This window comes from Mustela nivalis, assembly GCF_964662115.1.
Source record: "Mustela nivalis genome assembly, chromosome: 1".
Classification (NCBI taxonomy): Eukaryota; Metazoa; Chordata; class Mammalia; order Carnivora; family Mustelidae; genus Mustela; species Mustela nivalis.
The window spans coordinates 204,882,292-204,901,385 of record NC_139020.1 but is presented as its reverse complement, the minus strand read 5'-3'; the positions used below and the strand labels follow the sequence as shown (position 1 = coordinate 204,901,385).

Genomic DNA, 19,094 nt, shown 5'->3' with positions numbered 1-19,094 from the left:
ACCAGCGTTCATGTACTAGAGGCCAAACGGTCTCCACCCAAGTTTATAAATTCCAGAAAAACATCAAGACACCTGATAGTCAAATTGAGGAATCATAATTGTAGGTATAATCTCTTGAAAGCCACTAAGACAAAGATCCTCCTTACTTACAAAGGAAAAACCAACAGAATAACGTCAGACCTGTCCAGAGAGACCTGGCAAGCCAGAAATGGCTGGCAAGATATATTCAGGACATTAAATGAGAAGAACATGCAGCCAAGAATACTTTATCCAGCAAGACTGACATTCAAAATGGATGGAGAGGTAAACAGTTTCCAAGACCAACAAGGCTTAAAATGCTATGCAACCACCAAGCCAACACTGAAGGAAATATTAAGGGGGGGGGGTTCTATAAAAAAGAAAAAATCCTCTTAATAGCATTGAACAGAAATATGAAGACAAGCTACAGAAAGAAAGACTTCAAAGGTAACATGATGTCAATAAAAACATATCTATCAATAATCACTCTCAATGTGAATGGACTAAATGCACCCATAAAATGGCACAGCATTGCATATTGGATAAAATGACAGGACCCATCCATATGGTGTCTATAGGAGACCCATTTTGAACCTGAGGATACACCCAGACTGAAAGTGAAGGGATGGAGAAGCATCTTTAATGCCAATGGACCTCAAAAGAAGGCTGGGGTAGCAATTCTCATATCATATAAATTCGATTTTGATGTAAAGACTGTAGTCAGAGATACAGAAGGACACTACATAATCCTTAAAGGGACTACCCACCAAGATGATCTAACAATTGTAAATATCTATGCCCCCAGTATGGGAGCAGCCAATTACATAAGAAAACTGTTGATCAAGATAAAGAGTCATATTGAAATGAATACATTAATAGTAGGAGATCTTAACACACCTCTTCCAGAAGAAGACAGATCATCGAAGCAGAAAATCAATAAAGAAACAAGAGCATTGAATGACACATTGGACCAGATGGACCTCAGATATATACAAAATATTCCACCCTAAAACAACAGAACACTCATTCTTCTCAAGTACACATGGAACCTTCTCCACTATATACCACATACTGGGTCCAAAATCAGGACTCAACCAATACCAAAAGACTGAGATTATTCCCTGCACATTCTCAGACCACAAGGAAAAGTTCAGAAAGAACTCAAACACCTGGAAGCTAAAGACCACCTTGCTTAAGAATGCTTGGATCAACCAGGAGATCAGGAAGAACTGAAACAATTCATGGAAACCAATGACAATGAAGACACCTCGCTCAAAAACCTATGGGCAACAGCAAAGGTGGTCCTAAGCAGGAAATACATAGCCATCCAAGCCTCCCTCAAAAAAAAATTGAAAAATCCAGAACATACCAGCTCTCTCTACACCTTAAGAACTAGAGAATCAACAACAAATTAAACCAAATCCACACATAAGAAGGGAAATAATCAAGATTAAAGCTGAGACCAATGAGGTAGAAACCAGAGATACAGTAGAATGTATCAATACAACTACAAGCTGGTTTTTTTAAAGAATCAATAATAAACATAAACATTGGCCACACTAATACAAAAGAAAAGAGAGAAAGCCCAAATTCATAAAATTATGAATGAAAAGGGAGATCACAACGAAAACCAAGGAAGTTGAAACAATCATAAGAAGTTATTATCAACAGTTATATGCCAATAAGCTAAGCAAACTAGATGAAATGGATGCATTCCTGGAAAACTATAAACTCCCAAAATTGAACCAGGAAGAAATCGAAAACCTGAATAGACTAATGTCTAAGAACGGGATTGAAGCAGTGATCAAAAACCTCCCCAAAAACAAGAGCCCAGGACCTGATGGATTCCCTGGGGAATTCTACCAAACTTTCACAGTAGAAATAACACCTATTCTCCTGAAGCTGCTTCAAAAAATTGAAGCAGAAGGAAAACTTCCAGACTCTTTCTATGAAGCCAGCATTATCCTGATCCCCAAAACAGGCAAAGGCCCTACCAAAAAGGAGAATTTCAGACCAATATCACTGATGAATATGGATGCTAAGATCCTCAACAAGATCCTAGCCAACAGGATCCAACAGCACATTAAAAAGATTATCTACCATTACCAGATGGGATTCATCCCTGGGCTACAAGGATGGTTCAAAATTCGCAAATCAATCAATGTGATACAACAAATTAATATGAGAAGAGAGAAGAACCACAAGATCCTCTCAATTGATACAGAAAAAGCATTTGACAAAATCCAGCATCAGTTCCTGATCAAAGCACTTCAAAGTATAGGGATAGAGGGAACATTCCTGAACCTCATCAAATCTATCTATGAAAGACCCACAGCAAATATCATCCTCAATGGGAAAAAGCTTGCACCCTTCCCATTGAGATTAGGAACAAGACAAGGATGCCCACTTTCAACACTCTTGTTCAATATAGTATTAGAAGTCCTAGCAACAGCAATCAGAAAACAAAGAGAAATAAAAGGTATCCAAATAGGCAATGAATAAGTCAAATCTCTCTCTTTGCAGATGACGTGATTCTTTATATGGAAAACCCAAAAGACTCCACGCCCAAACTAATAGAACTCATACAGCAATTCAGCAACGTGGCAGGATACAAAGTCAATATGCAGAAATCATTGGATTTCTTATACACTAACAATGAAAATACAGAAAGGGACATTAGAGAATCGATTCCATTTACTATAGCACCAAGAACCATAAGATACCTGGGAATAAACCAAAGAGGTAAAGGATCTGTACTCGAGGAACTACAGAACACATGAAAGAAACTGAAGAAGACACAAAAAGATGGAAGACCATTCCATGCTCTTGGATCAGAAGAATAAACATTGTTAAAATGTCTCTAGTGCCTAGAGCAATCTATACATTTAATGCCATTCCGATCAAAATTCCACCAGTATTTTTCAAAGAGCTGGAGCAAATGATCCTAAAATTTGTATGGAATCAGAAGAGACCCCGAATCGCTAAGGAAATGTTGAAAAACAAAAATAAAACTGGGGGTATCATGTTACCTGATTTCAAGCTTTATTACAAAGCTGTGGTCACCAAGATAGCATGGTACTAGCATAAAAACAGACACATAGACCAGTGGAACAGATTAGAGAGCCCAGATATGGACCCTCAACTCTATGGTGAATTAATCTTTGACAAAACAGGAAAAAAATATACACTGGGAAAAAGACAGTCTCTTCAATAAATGGTGCTGGGAAAACTGGACAGCTATATGTAGAAGAATGAAACTCGAACATTCTCTTACACTGTACACAAAGATAATCTCAAACTGGATCAAAGACCTCAACGTGAGACTGGAATCCCTCAGAATCCTAGAGGAGAACATAGGCAGTAATCTCTTCGATATCAGCCACAGCAACTTTTTTCAAGATATGTCTCCAAAGGCAAAGGAAACAAAAGCAAAAATAAACTTTAGAGACATCAAAATCAAAAGCTTCTGCACAGCAAAGGAAACAGTCAAGAAAACCAAGAGGCAATCCATGGAATGGGAGAAGATATTTGCAAATGACATAAGGTTGATATCCAGGATCTATAATGAACTCCTCAAACTCAACACACATGAAACAGGCAAACATATCAAAAAATGGGCAGAAGATATAAACAGACACTTCTCCAATGAAGACATACAAATGACTATCAGGCACATAAAAAAATGTTCATCATCACTAGCCATCAGGGAGTTTCAAATTAAAACCACATTGAAATATCACCTTACACCAGTTAGAATGGCCAAAATTAACAAAACAGGATACAACATGTGTTGGAGAGGATGTGGAGAAGGGGGAACCCTCTTCCACTGTTGGTGGGAATGCAATTGGTGCATCCTCTTTGCAGAACAGTGTGGAGATTCCTCACGAAATTAAAAATAGAACTTCCCTATGACCCTGCAATTGCACTACTGGGTATTTACCCCAAAGATACAGATGGAGTGAGAAGAAGGGCCATCTCTACCCGAATGTTTATAGCAGCAATGGCCATGGTCACCAAACTATGGAAAGAACCAAGATGCCCTTCAACGGATGAATATATAAGGAAGATGTGGTCCATATACACTATGGAGTATTATGCCCCCATAGAAAGGATAAATACCCAACTTTTGTAGCAACATGGACAGTACTGGAAGATATTATGCTGAGTGAAATAAGTTAAGCAGAGAGAGTCAGTTATCATATGGTTTCACTTATTTGTGGAGCATAACAAATATCATGGAGGACAAGGGGTGTTAGAGAGGAGAAAGGAGTTGGGGTAAATTGGAAGGGAAGGTGAATCATGAGAGATTATGGACTCTGAAAAACAATGTGAGGGGTTTGAAGTGGCGGGGGATGGGAGTTTGGGGTACCAGGTTGTAGTTATTATAGAGGGCATGGATTGCTTGGAGCACTGGGTGTGGTGAAAAAATAATGAACACTGTTTTTCTGAAAATAAATAAATTAATTTAATAAAAAAATAAAATAAAATAAAGTCAAAAGGAGAACCCAATATATACCCTGAAGGAAAATAGAGAAGACAAGGAAGACCCAAGGATAGAACTGCTTTAAAATGTGCACACATAAAGAAAAAAATAAAAGTATTGAATGCACCAAGATGCCCTTCAAAGGATAAATGGATAAGGAAGATGTGGTCCATATACACTATGGAGTATTATGCCTCCATCAGAAAGGATGATTACCCAACTTTTGTAGCAACATGGAAGGGACTGAAGAGATTATGCTGAGTCAAATCAGTCAAGAAGAGAGAGTCAATTATCATATGGTTTCAATTATTTGCGGATCATAACAAATAGCATGGAGGACATGGGGAGTAAGAGAGGAGAAGAGAGTTGGGGGAAATTGAAAGGGGAGGTGAACCATGAGAGACTATGGACCCTGTAAAACAATCTGAGGGTTTTGAAGAGGCGGGGATGGGAGGTCGGGCTACCAGATGGTGGGTATTATAGAGGGCACGGATTGCCTGGAGCACTGGGTGCAGGGCAAAAATAATGATACTGTTATGCTGAAAATAAATAAAAAGAACATTTAAAAAAAGAAAAAAAAAATATTGGATGCAAAACGCCAAGATCTCTTGGCCTCCATCTTGTGTGCCCAGCTACTCAAGAGTGTCATGTAACAGGCTTGTTGCTGAGAGGCAGCACCCTTCCTAGGAGCCTGCTCAGGGCCCCCTTCATGTCCCTATCCCTCAAGCTGTAGATGAAGGGATTCAGCATGGGGGTGACAATGGTATACATCACCGAGGCCACCAGACTCATCATAGAGGTTGAAGTTGCTGCAGAACTGAGGTAGACCCCAAAGCCTGTGCCATAGAACAAGGAGACCACTGAGAGGTGAGACCCACACGTGGAAAAGGCTTTATATTTGCCCCTGGTTGATGAAATCCTCAGGATGGAGGAGAAAATCTGAGAATAAGAGAAGAGGATCCCTGAGAAAGGAAAAATACCTAAGACAACAGTCACAACATAAACAACTAAATTATTGATGAAGGTGTCAGAGCAAGCGAGCTTCAAGACTTCAGGAAGATCACAAAAAAAGTGTGGGATTTCCATGTTTGTGCAGAAGGACAGCCTCATAAGGGTCAAAGTCTCGAGCAGGGAGCCCATGACACTGATGCACCAAGATGCCAAGGCCAGCAGCCCACATAGCTGGGGGTTCATGATGACCGAGTAGTGCAGAGGGTGACAGATGGCCACAAAGCGATCATAGGCCATCACGGTTAGGAATAAATTGTCCACACATCCAAACACAAAGAAAAAAAATGTCTGGCCTAGGCAGCCTGCAAATGTGATAACTTTTCTCTGAGTGTGGATGTTCAGCAGCATCTTGGGGACTGTGGTGGAGATGAAACAAATGTCAGCAAAGGACAGGTTGAAGAGGAAGAAGTACATGGGCACGTGGAGGTGAGAGTCTGAGAAGATGATGAGGATAATGAGCAGGTTCCCTGTTAATGCAACCAGGTATATGCACAAGAACAGCCCAAAGAGGATGAACTGAATCTCTGGTTTTGCTGAAAATCCCAAGAGGAGAAATTCTGAAGCATGTATTTGATTTCCTGATTCCATATGGGTGAAATAACTAGCAGGAAAGAGAAAAAAATCAGCATTCAATGACCAGCACAGTGACAGCACAGTAATGTGATTGCCTTTAGTATCCAGCGAATGTATTAATGAAGTATTACCCTGTTATAATTGCCTCAGTTGGGGAATTTGAGATGCTTTCTCCTGGGATTCTGCATTCAAAGCTGTTATGAGCAATGTGCTAGTCCACAGGCCACACTCTGAGTGAGGCAAAAAGGAGTACAACTACTTTGGAGGTAGGACTGCATTTCCAGATGACAGTGGCAGCAGGGGAAGCATGGGAGCATTTAAAATTCCTAACTGTAGCAATTATAACAGGCTAATACTTTATTAATCCTTTCACTGAATGTCCTACAGAACTGATGTTTAAAACAGCCAGATTTAGGGGTGCCTGGATAGACTTACTGAATCAGAATCCACATTGTGACAAGATCCTGGGTGATTCCCCTGCTCAATCATGACTGAGTAGTGCTTGTCTAGAACATCTGTGGCTTCCAGTCCTTCATCTTTTATCTTCTCACTTTTATTTTCCTCTACACCTTCCCTCAAACAACCTTACTTCATATGTAGGTAAAAATAAGAGCTTGCAAGATCTCCTTCAATGGACGAATAGATAAAGAAGATATAGTCCATATATACAATGGAATATTACACAGCCATCAGAAAGAATGAATACCCAACTTTTGTATCAACATGGATGGGACTAGAGGAGATTATTCTAAGTGAAATAGGTCAAGCAGAGAAAGTCAATTATCATATGCTTTCACTCACTTAGGAAGGAGCATAAGGAATGACATGGAGGACATTGGGGGAGGGAAAGGAGAGTGAATTGGGATAATTCAGAGGGGGAGATCAAGCATGAGAGACTGTGGACTCTAAGAAACAAACTGAGGGTTTGGACGGTAAGGAGGGGATGGGTAAGCCTGGAGGTAGATATTAAAGAGGGCATGTATTGCATGGAACAATTGGTGTGGTACATAAAAAAATGAACCTTGGAACACTGAAAATAAAATAAAATTTAATTTTTTTTTAATGAAAGCCCGACAATTAGGGAGTTTTTTATTTTTTTTATTAATTTCTTTTCAGCGTAACAGAATTCATTGTTTATGCACTACATCCAGTGCCCCGTGCAATACGTGGCCTCCATAATCTGGGGATCCACTATCTGGATCCCCCAACCTCCCACCCGCGCCCCTCCAAAACTCTCAGATTTTTTTTCAGAGTCCATAGTCTCTCATGGTTCACCTCCCCTTCCAATTTCCCTCAGCTCCCTTCTCCTCTCCATCTCCCCATGTCCTCTGTGTTATTTCTTATGCTCCACAAAAAAGAGAAGTCATATGATGATTGCCTCTCTCTGCTTGACTAATTTCACTCAGCATAATCTCTTCCAGATCCATCCATGTTGATACAAAAGTTGGGGATTCATCATTTCTGATGGAAGCATTTTTATGCCATGTGTGTGGACTTAATAATTCTCATGCCTTGGTCTTATTTGTACCAAGCACTGTGTATGAATCCTATATTTAGTTTTACAAAACAAATATCAACAACTTTTCATAATGCTTTGCATTGCTTACATGATCGAATTACATTATTTTGCATGTTCATTGTGCGACACTGTTCTTTGTCATTGGAAAGTCTGTCAGCCATTGTGCCTTCTTTCTTTCATTTTGGAGGAGAATTTCTTTAAATATCGCATTAATTCATTAATTTATTTACTTATTTATTTATTTATTTATGTATTTATTTTTGATGCAAAAAAAGGTGATTTAATTTAAACATATGGACAGGACCTATGTGCAGAAAGAGCTGCACTGGGGTCATGAGGAGTGGCCCATTATATACCTTCATGTTGGGAAGGGTTTAGGGATAGAATAAATTTCTAAGGAATTTGAGGGACCTTGCAGGCCTACCTATTGTTGGATAAAGGTCATTTATTATCATCTAATAAAATCCTTAGCTGTGAGAACCTTCTGATGCACATGGGTGGGTCCTATATTTGGGGGATGATTGCCAACAAGTATCTTGTGGATTTAAAGGTAAATCCTGAGTATTTACCACAAAGATACAGATGGAGTGAAAAGAAGAGCCATCTGTACCCCAATTTTCATAGCAGCAATGCCACAGTCACCAAACTGTGGAAAGAACCAAGATGCCCTTCAGTGGACGAATGGATAAGGAAGATGTGGTCCATATACACTATGGAGTATTATGCCTCCATCAGAAAGGACGAATACCCAACTTTTGTAGCAACATGGACAGGACTGGAAGAGATGATGCTGAGAGAAATAAGTCAAGCAGAGAGTCAATTATCATATGGTTTCACTTATTTGTGGAGCATAACAAATAGCATGGAGGACATGGGGAGTTAGAGAGGAGAAGGGAGTTGGGGTAAATTGGAAGAGGAGGTGAACCATGAGAGACTATGGACTCTGAAAAACAATATGAGGGTTTTGAAGGGGCAGGGGGTGGGAGGTCGGAGTACCAGGCGGTGGGTATTATAGAGAACACGGATTGCGTGGAGCACTGGGTATGGTGCAAAAATAATGATACTGTTATGCTCAAAATAAATAAAAAATACATTTAAAAAAAGAAAAAAAATATTGGATGCAGAACGCCAAGATCTCTTGGCCTCCATCTTGTGTGCCCAGCTACTCAAGAGTGTCGTGTAACAGGCCTGTTGCTGAGAGGCAGCACCCTTCCTAGGAGCCTGCTCAGGGCCCCCTTCATGTCCCTATTCCTCAAGCTGTAGATGAAGGGATTCAGCATGGGGGTGACAATGGTATACATCACCGAGGCCACCAGACTCATCATAGAGGTTGAAGTTGCTGCAGAACTGAGGTAGACCCCAAAGCCTGTGCCATAGAACAAGGAGACCACTGAGAGGTGAGACCCACACGTGGAAAAGGCTTTATATTTGCCCCTGGTTGATGAAATCCTCAGGATGGAGGAGAAAATCTGAGAATAAGAGAAGAGGATCCCTGAGAAAGGAAAAATACCTAAGACAACAGTCACAACATAAACAACTAAATTATTGATGAAGGTGTCAGAGCAAGCGAGCTTCAAGACTTCAGGAAGATCACAAAAAAAGTGTGGGATTTCCATGTTTGTGCAGAAGGACAGCCTCATAAGGGTCAAAGTCTCGAGCAGGGAGCCCATGACACTGATGCACCAAGACGCCAAGGCCAGCAGCCCACATAGCTGGGGGTTCATGATGACCGAGTAGTGCAGAGGGTGACAGATGGCCACAAAGCGATCATAGGCCATCACGGTTAGGAATAAATTGTCCACACATCCAAACACAAAGAAAAAAAATGTCTGGCCTAGGCAGCCTGCAAATGTGATAACTTTTCTCTGAGTGTGGATGTTCAGCAGCATCTTGGGGACTGTGGTGGAGATGAAACAAATGTCAGCAAAGGACAGGTTGAAGAGGAAGAAGTACATGGGCACGTGGAGGTGAGAGTCTGAGAAGATGATGAGGATAATGAGCAGGTTCCCTGTTAATGCAACCAGGTATATGCACAAGAACAGCCCAAAGAGGATGAACTGAATCTCTGGTTTTGCTGAAAATCCCAAGAGGAGAAATTCTGAAGCATGTGTTTGATTTCCTGATTCCATATGGGTGAAATAACTAGCAGGAAAGAGAAAAAAATCAGCATTCAATGACCAGCACAGTGACAGCACAGTAATGTGATTGCCTTTAGTATCCAGCGAATGTATTAATGAAGTATTACCCTGTTATAATTGCCTCAGTTGGGGAATTTGAGATGCTTTCTCCTGGGATTCTGCATTCAAAGCTGTTATGAGCAATGTGCTAGTCCACAGGCCACACTCTGAGTGAGGCAAAAAGGAGTACAACTACTTTGGAGGTAGGACTGCATTTCCAGATGACAGTGGCAGCAGGGGAAGCATGGGAGCATTTAAAATTCCTAACTGTAGCAATTATAACAGGCTAATACTTTATTAATCCTTTCACTGAATGTCCTACAGAACTGATGTTTAAAACAGCCAGATTTAGGGGTGCCTGGATAGACTTACTGAATCAGAATCCACATTGTGACAAGATCCTGGGTGATTCCCCTGCTCAATCATGACTGAGTAGTGCTTGTCTAGAACATCTGTGGCTTCCAGTCCTTCATCTTTTATCTTCTCACTTTTATTTTCCTCTACACCTTCCCTCAAACAACCTTACTTCATATGTAGGTAAAAATAAGAGCTTGCAAGATCTCCTTCAATGGACGAATAGATAAAGAAGATATAGTCCATATATACAATGGAATATTACACAGCCATCAGAAAGAATGAATACCCAACTTTTGTATCAACATGGATGGGACTAGAGGAGATTATTCTAAGTGAAATAGGTCAAGCAGAGAAAGTCAATTATCATATGCTTTCACTCACTTAGGAAGGAGCATAAGGAATGACATGGAGGACATTGGGGGAGGGAAAGGAGAGTGAATTGGGATAATTCAGAGGGGGAGATCAAGCATGAGAGACTGTGGACTCTAAGAAACAAACTGAGGGTTTGGACGGTAAGGAGGGGATGGGTAAGCCTGGAGGTAGATATTAAAGAGGGCATGTATTGCATGGAACAATTGGTGTGGTACATAAAAAAATGAACCTTGGAACACTGAAAATAAAATAAAATTTAATTTTTTTTTAATGAAAGCCCGACAATTAGGGAGTTTTTTATTTTTTTTATTAATTTCTTTTCAGCGTAACAGAATTCATTGTTTATGCACTACATCCAGTGCCCCGTGCAATACGTGGCCTCCATAATCTGGGGATCCACTATCTGGATCCCCCAACCTCCCACCCGCGCCCCTCCAAAACTCTCAGATTTTTTTTCAGAGTCCATAGTCTCTCATGGTTCACCTCCCCTTCCAATTTCCCTCAGCTCCCTTCTCCTCTCCATCTCCCCATGTCCTCTGTGTTATTTCTTATGCTCCACAAAAAAGAGAAGTCATATGATGATTGCCTCTCTCTGCTTGACTAATTTCACTCAGCATAATCTCTTCCAGATCCATCCATGTTGATACAAAAGTTGGGGATTCATCATTTCTGATGGAAGCATTTTTATGCCATGTGTGTGGACTTAATAATTCTCATGCCTTGGTCTTATTTGTACCAAGCACTGTGTATGAATCCTATATTTAGTTTTACAAAACAAATATCAACAACTTTTCATAATGCTTTGCATTGCTTACATGATCGAATTACATTATTTTGCATGTTCATTGTGCGACACTGTTCTTTGTCATTGGAAAGTCTGTCAGCCATTGTGCCTTCTTTCTTTCATTTTGGAGGAGAATTTCTTTAAATATCGCATTAATTCATTAATTTATTTACTTATTTATTTATTTATTTATGTATTTATTTTTGATGCAAAAAAAGGTGATTTAATTTAAACATATGGACAGGACCTATGTGCAGAAAGAGCTGCACTGGGGTCATGAGGAGTGGCCCATTATATACCTTCATGTTGGGAAGGGTTTAGGGATAGAATAAATTTCTAAGGAATTTGAGGGACCTTGCAGGCCTACCTATTGTTGGATAAAGGTCATTTATTATCATCTAATAAAATCCTTAGCTGTGAGAACCTTCTGATGCATATGGGTGGGTCCTATATTTGGGGGATGATTGCCAACAAGTATCTTGTGGATTTAAAGGTAAATCCTGAGTATTTACCACAAAGATACAGATGGAGTGAAAAGAAGAGCCATCTGTACCCCAATTTTCATAGCAGCAATGCCACAGTCACCAAACTGTGGAAAGAACCAAGATGCCCTTCAGTGGACGAATGGATAAGGAAGATGTGGTCCATATACACTATGGAGTATTATGCCTCCATCAGAAAGGACGAATACCCAACTTTTGTAGCAACATGGACAGGACTGGAAGAGATGATGCTGAGAGAAATAAGTCAAGCAGAGAGTCAATTATCATATGGTTTCACTTATTTGTGGAGCATAACAAATAGCATGGAGGACATGGGGAGTTAGAGAGGAGAAGGGAGTTGGGGTAAATTGGAAGAGGAGGTGAACCATGAGAGACTATGGACTCTGAAAAACAATATGAGGGTTTTGAAGGGGCAGGGGGTGGGAGGTCGGAGTACCAGGCGGTGGGTATTATAGAGAACACGGATTGCGTGGAGCACTGGGTATGGTGCAAAAATAATAAATACTGTTATGCTGAAAATAAATATAAAAATAAATAAAGATCTAGAATTGGAAAAAATGAATTAAAGTAAAGAATATTACTAAATAAATTTGTGTATGTTAAAGTAGACTTATAGGATTCTTGGAGGTGTGGGGTATGATTGGGCTAGGATTGCCTTTTGCCCTTAACAAAGTGTCAGCATCAAGGTAGTTGCAACCCCAGGGGAATATCCCTCTGACTCTTTTAATGACTTGTCAGTGGGCTGTTGGTAATAAGAAAATTTTAAAATTTTCTTCTGTCTTTGTTCCTTCATGAACACTTCTGGCCCTTAAATCTTAAAGTTTCTGATGTGGAAGGTCTCATCCTCTGTAACTTCTTCCACCTGAATAGCGGTGTAGAGATGTCCCTAACTATGGGTCAACATTGGTCAATTGGGGTTTACATAGATTTAGGAGTTACCAAAGACAGAGACAGCTGAATCCAAGAAACACTGCATGTGTGGATCTTCCTCAGTGCTAAGGACCACCTATTGGCTTCAAATTATGGAAATGAAGGAGTCTCAGCACCAAAAGTAGAGATATGGCAAAAAACAGCAAAACAAGTTTAGTGTAACCAAAAGAAAAAAGTTGCCCAAATAAGAGTACTTTGATTGTTGACAAAAATCCTCAACCAGTCTACAACTTTAACCAATCATTAAAGGAAAGAGAGGGACTGTTTAAAGCACAGGTTTGGGTATTCTTGTCAGTTAGAAATCCAGAAATAGTTTTGTGATGATCAGGAACATATACATATCATTTTGTTTCTATGCTAGCACAAGTTCCACCATGTGCAGCAGTTAAAACATCTAATGCCTATATGCTGGCTAAGTGAACATAATAAAAAGTAAAAATTTAAAAACCCTTTGCACATCAAAATCAAAAGCTTCTGCACAGCAAAGGAAACAGTCAAGAAAATAAAAAGGAAACTCACAGAATAGGAGAAGATATTTGCAAATGACAGTACAGACAAGAGGTTGATATCCAGGATCTAAAATGAACTCCTCAAACTCAACACACACAAAACAGAAAATCATATCAAAAAATTGGCAGAAGATATGAATAGAAACTTCTCCAATGAAGACTTAAAAATAGATATCAGGCACATGAAAAAATGGTCATCATCACTAGCCATCAGGGAGATGCAAATTAAAACCAAGAGGCAAAGGATCTGTACTCGAGTAACTACAGAACACTCATGAAAGAAATTGAAGAAGACACAAAAAGATGGAAGACCATTCCATGCTCTTGGATCGGAAGAATAAACATTGTTAAATGTCTATACTGCCTAGAGCGATCTATACTTTTAATGCTATTCTGATCAAAATTCCACCGATATTCTTCAAAGAGCTAGAGCAATTAACCCGAAAATTTGTATGGAATCAGAAGAGACCCCGAATCGCTAAGGAAATGTTGAAAAACAAAAATAAAACTGGGGGCATCACGCTACCTGATTTCAAGCTTTATTACAAAACTGTGATCACCAAGACAGCATGGTACTGGTCTAAAAACAGACACATAGACCAGTAGAACAGAGTAGAGAGCCCAGATATGGACCCTCAACCCTATGGGCAAATAATCATTGACAAAACAGGAAAAAATATACAGTGGGAAAAAAGATAGTCTCTTCAATAAATGGTTCTGGGAAAACTGGACAGCTATATGTAGAAGAATGAAACTTGACCATTCTCTTACACCGTACACAAAGATAAACTCAAAATGGATCAAAGACCTCAATGTGAGACAGGAATCCATCAGAATCCTAGAGGAAAACATAGGCAGTAACCTTTTCAATATCAGCTGCAGCAACTTTTTTCAAGATATGTCTCCAAAGGCAAAGGAAATAAAAGAAAAGATGAACTTTTGGGACTTCATCAAGATCAAAAGCTTCTGCACATCCAAGAAAACAAAGAGACAACCCACGGAATGGGAGAAGATATTTGCAAATGACAGTACAGACAAAAGGATATCCAGGATCTATAATGAACTCCTCAAACTCAACACACACAAAACAGACCATCATATCAAAAAATGGGCAGAAAATAAGAACAGACACTTCTCCAATGAAGACATACAAATGGCTATCAGACACATGAAAGAATGCTCATCACTAGCCCTCAGGGAGATTCAAATTAAAACCACACTGAGATACCATGTTACACCAGTTAGAATGGTCAAAATTAGCAAAACAGGAAAAAACATGTGTTGGAGAGGATGTGAGAAAGGAGAACCCTCTTACACTGTTGGTGGGAATGCAAGTTGGTGCAGCCTCTTTGGAGCACAGTATGAAGATTCCTCAAGAAATTAAAAGTAGAACTTCCCTATGACCCTCCTATTGCACTCCTGGGTATTTACCCCAAAGATACAGATGGAGTGAAAAGAAGAGCCATCTGTACCCCAATGTTTATAGCAGCAATGGCCATGGTCACCAAACTGTGGAAAGCACCAAGATGTCCTTCAATGGACGAATGGATAAGGAAGATGTGGTCCATATACACTATGGAGTATTATGCCTCCATCAGAAAGGACAAATACGCAACTTTTGTAGCAACATGGAAGGGACTGGAAGAGATTATGCTGAGTCAAATCAGTCAAACAGAGAGAGTCAATTATCATATGGTTTCACTTATTTGTGGAGCATAACAAATGCTTGGAGGACAAGGGGAGTTGGAAATAGAAGGGAGTTGAGGGAAATTGGAAGGGGAGGTGAACCATGAGAGACTGTGGACTCTTAAAAACAATTTGAGGGTTTTGAAGGGGCGGTGGTGGGAGGTTGGGGGAACCAGTTGGCGGGTATTAGAGAGGGCACAAATTGCATGAAGCACTGGGTGTGTTGCAGCAACAATGAATACTATTATGCTGAAAATAAATAAATTTTTAAAAAACCCTTTGCAGAGAGGGTTTTAAAATTTAAATAAAATAAATAAATATGGGCACCTGGGTGTCTCAGTGGGTTAAACTGCTGCCTTCGGCTCAGGTCATGATCTCAGGGTCCTGGGATCGAGTCCCGCATTGGGCTCTCTGCTCAGCAGGGAGCCTGCTTCCTCCTCTCTCTCTCTCTGCCTACTTGTAATCTCTCTCTGTCAAATAAATAAATAAAATCTTTATAAATAAATAAATAAATAAATACTATATACTAAAAATGAAAAAAAGAAAAACATCTAATGCCGTCTGCAAAACTGTTTTACACAGTTGTCTTGTTTCAGTTTTTAGTAGAAAAATACTATAATAAGTGTCATATAGGGCTTTGACAATGTACTTATTAAGAGCTTCCAGTGCTAAACAGCATCATCTGGTCCCAAAGAAGGAACAAAAGTTGATGTTAAGTGGTTATACCAATGAGACAAAGAATACACCCAATGTTTTAAGTTTGGAAGGGTGGCTGGGTTGGTGATGGATTTAATAATGCATCTGTGCCTCCAGAAAAAACCCAGAGTACAGTAGTCTATCCAGTCTGGAGGAAGCCATGAACACAGGTTAGAGCCTCATACACATTGAGTCACATTAGGAGACAATCATCTAATTCTGGGCTTCCTTTAACTTCAGCCAAGATAGCACAGGCTATTCAGTTTTGAAGGGCCATCTTTTGAATTTGTGCAATAAAAGACAGTCTGTTGTCACTTGGTAAGGACCAAGGAAGTCCAAATCTAGGGACAATTTCTCTTAGTAAAGTTTTCATCATCTCTGTAACCTTTTTACCCAAATCAATAGCCTGCTGTAAACCCTGTATTACCTACCATTGATTATTTTGGGCCATAAAGATTTTCCCCTTGTCATTAACATCATCAGTCTTCTTCATTTCTTGGTCTGAATAGGCTGGACCAATGGTCTTTGTTGGAGTTGATACTGGTAAAGACTTAATATTTGGTTATTTTGTGCTGTCAGCACAGTCTATCAAATTCCTTTGTTGTTGTTGTTTTGTTTTGTTTTGTTTTTTAAATTCTAAGTCATATCCTTTGATGTCCTTTGAGGTTAATAATAGTTAAGTGAGAGTACAAAGCTCCCAAGGAGGGAGGGAGCCCAAAAGGGCTGCCACCGGAGTTCTTAAGTCTAGGGATTCTTATGGGCTTATTGGAGGGCATTTTTTTTTATTTTTTTTTATTCTTATTGTGTTGTTAGTTGTATTGTGTTATACAATACATCACTAGTTTTTAATATAGTGTTCCAAGATTCATTGCTTATGTATAACACCCAGTTCTCCCTGCAATACATACTGTCCTTAATACCCACCACCAGCCTCACTCAACCCCTCACCCACCTCTCCTCTAAAATCCTCATTGATCCAATTATCCTTCATCATTTCCCCCTCTGAAGGGTAATCCTAGCTATTGTTTAGGAAGTCATAGATATGAGAAAGTTTTCTTAATCTGCAAGAGGAAACATTAGAGAATCGGCAATGTTTCAAACAAGAGTCACAAAACTATAGTCATCTTTTTAGTTCATTTAGTCCCATGTTACTCTTTTTCAGTCTGAATGCAGCTCTTAGTTAAGTCTGGAAAATTTTTTAAATTAATTAATTAATTGATTGATTGATTTTTATTATGCTCCATTAGCCAGCTTATAGCACATCATTGATGTAGTGTTCAATGATTCATTAGTTGCATATAACACCCAGTGCTCATTACAACATGTTCTGGAAATTCTTACCCATTTCAGTTTTATGATCATAAAGATACTGAATACCTGTATTTGTCCTAAAAGCCCTTTTTTTCAATCTTCTTGAGGATGAAACTCACTTGCAAGAGAATAAGGACAATTATAAGTGCCAAAAAGGCAGAAACAAACATTGTTAATGATCTGATAATAGAATTCATTATGATGCAATTGACAAGGAAACTTGGCTATTTCTGTGACACACAATCCTTCAATAGCCAGAATATTGAGTGATGATGACCTTATACTAGAAGGTAACATACCAAACAAACAAGCCTAATCAGTCAATGAGACTTTGTTTACAATAAAATCTTGGGGAAATTTGTTAAAAACTTAGAAAGTTTTAAATCACATGCCTAAATAGTCATGGGTGTTAAAGCACCAATAAAGACAAAATATGTAAACTTGTTTTTCTGGGCAGACAAAGAAAAACAGCTGTTTACATTTTCTTCTCAAGAACAAGCCAACATTTCAGGAAAACGTTGTCCTTTCAACAAAGAGAAGGCAGACTTTCAATCTTATACCAATGTACTTTTAAAATCCATTCATCTCAATCTTAGTCTGTCCTGACCACACGTAAAATTATGTTCCAATGTTTTCCTATCCATCACAAAGCTTTTACAACTTCCTTTCCTTCAGATTTTGTCTAAAACCATTTCTTTCCAAACAACAGGTCTCACTTAGGACAAAAACACCTTCTTTTACTGTCAAAAAAATTGCATTCCCATTTCTTATATCTTTCTTAATTTCTACAGAGTTGCTTCCTTTATTCCCATCAGTCTTAATTACATTTAATAGAATTTCATACTCTTAGAAAACTTAGTCTCCGTATTATTTCTTATGCTCCACGAATAAGTGATATGGGGAGATGGAGAGGAGAAGGGAGGGAAATTGGAGGGGGATATGAACCATGAGAGACTATGGACTCTGAAAAACAAGCTGAGGGTTTTGAAGGGGTGGGGGGTGCGAAGTTGTGTGAGCCTGGTGGTGGGTATTATGGATGACACATATTGCATGGAGCACTGGGTGTGGTGCATAAACAATGAATTCTGGTACACTGAAAAGAAATTTAAAAAGTCAAAATTTTAAAAAAAGAAAAGAAAAATTAGTCTTCAGTGAAAACTAAGTAGTAACCAATTGTGAACTGTTACACCAAAATTCTTTACATGGCAAATTTATGAATCTATTGAACACAAAGCATGTTTACCAACAGATCTAGATATTCTTAGTTTCAAAAGCATAAACCTGTATCCAGTAACCAATACATTAGCACTTTATTCTATTTGGAAAAGACCTAGATGTCCAATGAATTACCTCCCATTTTCCATCCAAGCAAAACTTTAAAGTTCCAAGTTACCAAAGACTTTGAAAGGTATCTTAACAACTACCCATGAAAACACTGATGAGACAGACAACTGATTATCTTTTTAGTCATCTTTTTACCAACAAATTGCAAAAGAGATAACACAAACTTATCTGACCTTCAGCAAATCTTAATAGAATAAAAGCTTCATGTTTACTGCTGATAACATTAAAGACATGTCTATCTTAATTAAACCAAGAAACGTAATTTAGTTTAAATATTGAATTGTGTTCTACCTGTATCCTCGCCATTGTCCATTTTTACCTGAGACACCAGTAGGGAAATCTGGAGTGGGTGGTGTTAGGTCCAGGGGGTGCTCTTCTTGCTCCTTGATAGCGAGGGTAGGAGGAGCCATGGTGCCTGAGGTACCGAGGGTGGTATAGAAGATAGTTATGCAAGCTGCACCCAAGATGGTGCAGACACAGAGGCAGGGGTTGGGGGGATTGGGAGAAGAAGCAAAATGCTTCCAAAAGGCAGAGAAAAGTTCCCAGTTCTAGAGCTCATCAGCTCCACAGAGGAGCAGAGGCCATGTTTTCCCACCAATAAGGTGGAAGAGGCAGTCCATGTCAGGCCAGAGAAGACAGGGATTTTCCCCAAAAACAAAGGGAGTATTGGCAGCTGCTTGGGAATATTCCTTAAAACTTCTGTCCCAAGGTAGAATAAACACAGTTGGCTCCAGGTATAGCCATTAACCTGGGAAATAAGTAAGGCAGAAGCCCCCCGCATCTATTAGGAGGAGGAACAATGAGAGAGAGGGTCAGAGTCT

The 19,094-nt window shown here is 39.3% G+C and overlaps 2 protein-coding genes across 2 annotated transcripts in view; both read right to left on the bottom strand.

The window, feature by feature from the left end:
* Nucleotides 1-5,146: 5,146 nt before the first annotated feature.
* LOC309862703 (olfactory receptor 7C1-like) lies at nt 5,147-6,100 on the bottom strand (the record flags this gene model as incomplete). Its single annotated transcript, XM_082726877.1, has 1 exon — nt 5,147-6,100. The coding sequence occupies one exon, from the start codon at nt 6,098-6,100 to the stop codon at nt 5,147-5,149; it is 954 nt and encodes a 317-aa protein (XP_082583003.1).
* A 2,670-nt stretch (nt 6,101-8,770) lies between these two features.
* Nucleotides 8,771-19,094, bottom strand: part of LOC309862652 (olfactory receptor 7C2-like) — a gene marked incomplete at both ends in the record, with an annotated part of 72,353 nt that continues 62,029 nt past the window's right edge. Inside the window, one exon of the mRNA XM_082726777.1 lies at nt 8,771-9,529. Within this exon, the coding sequence (XP_082582903.1) occupies nt 8,771-9,529 (759 nt within the window). The remainder of the gene's footprint in view (nt 9,530-19,094) is intronic.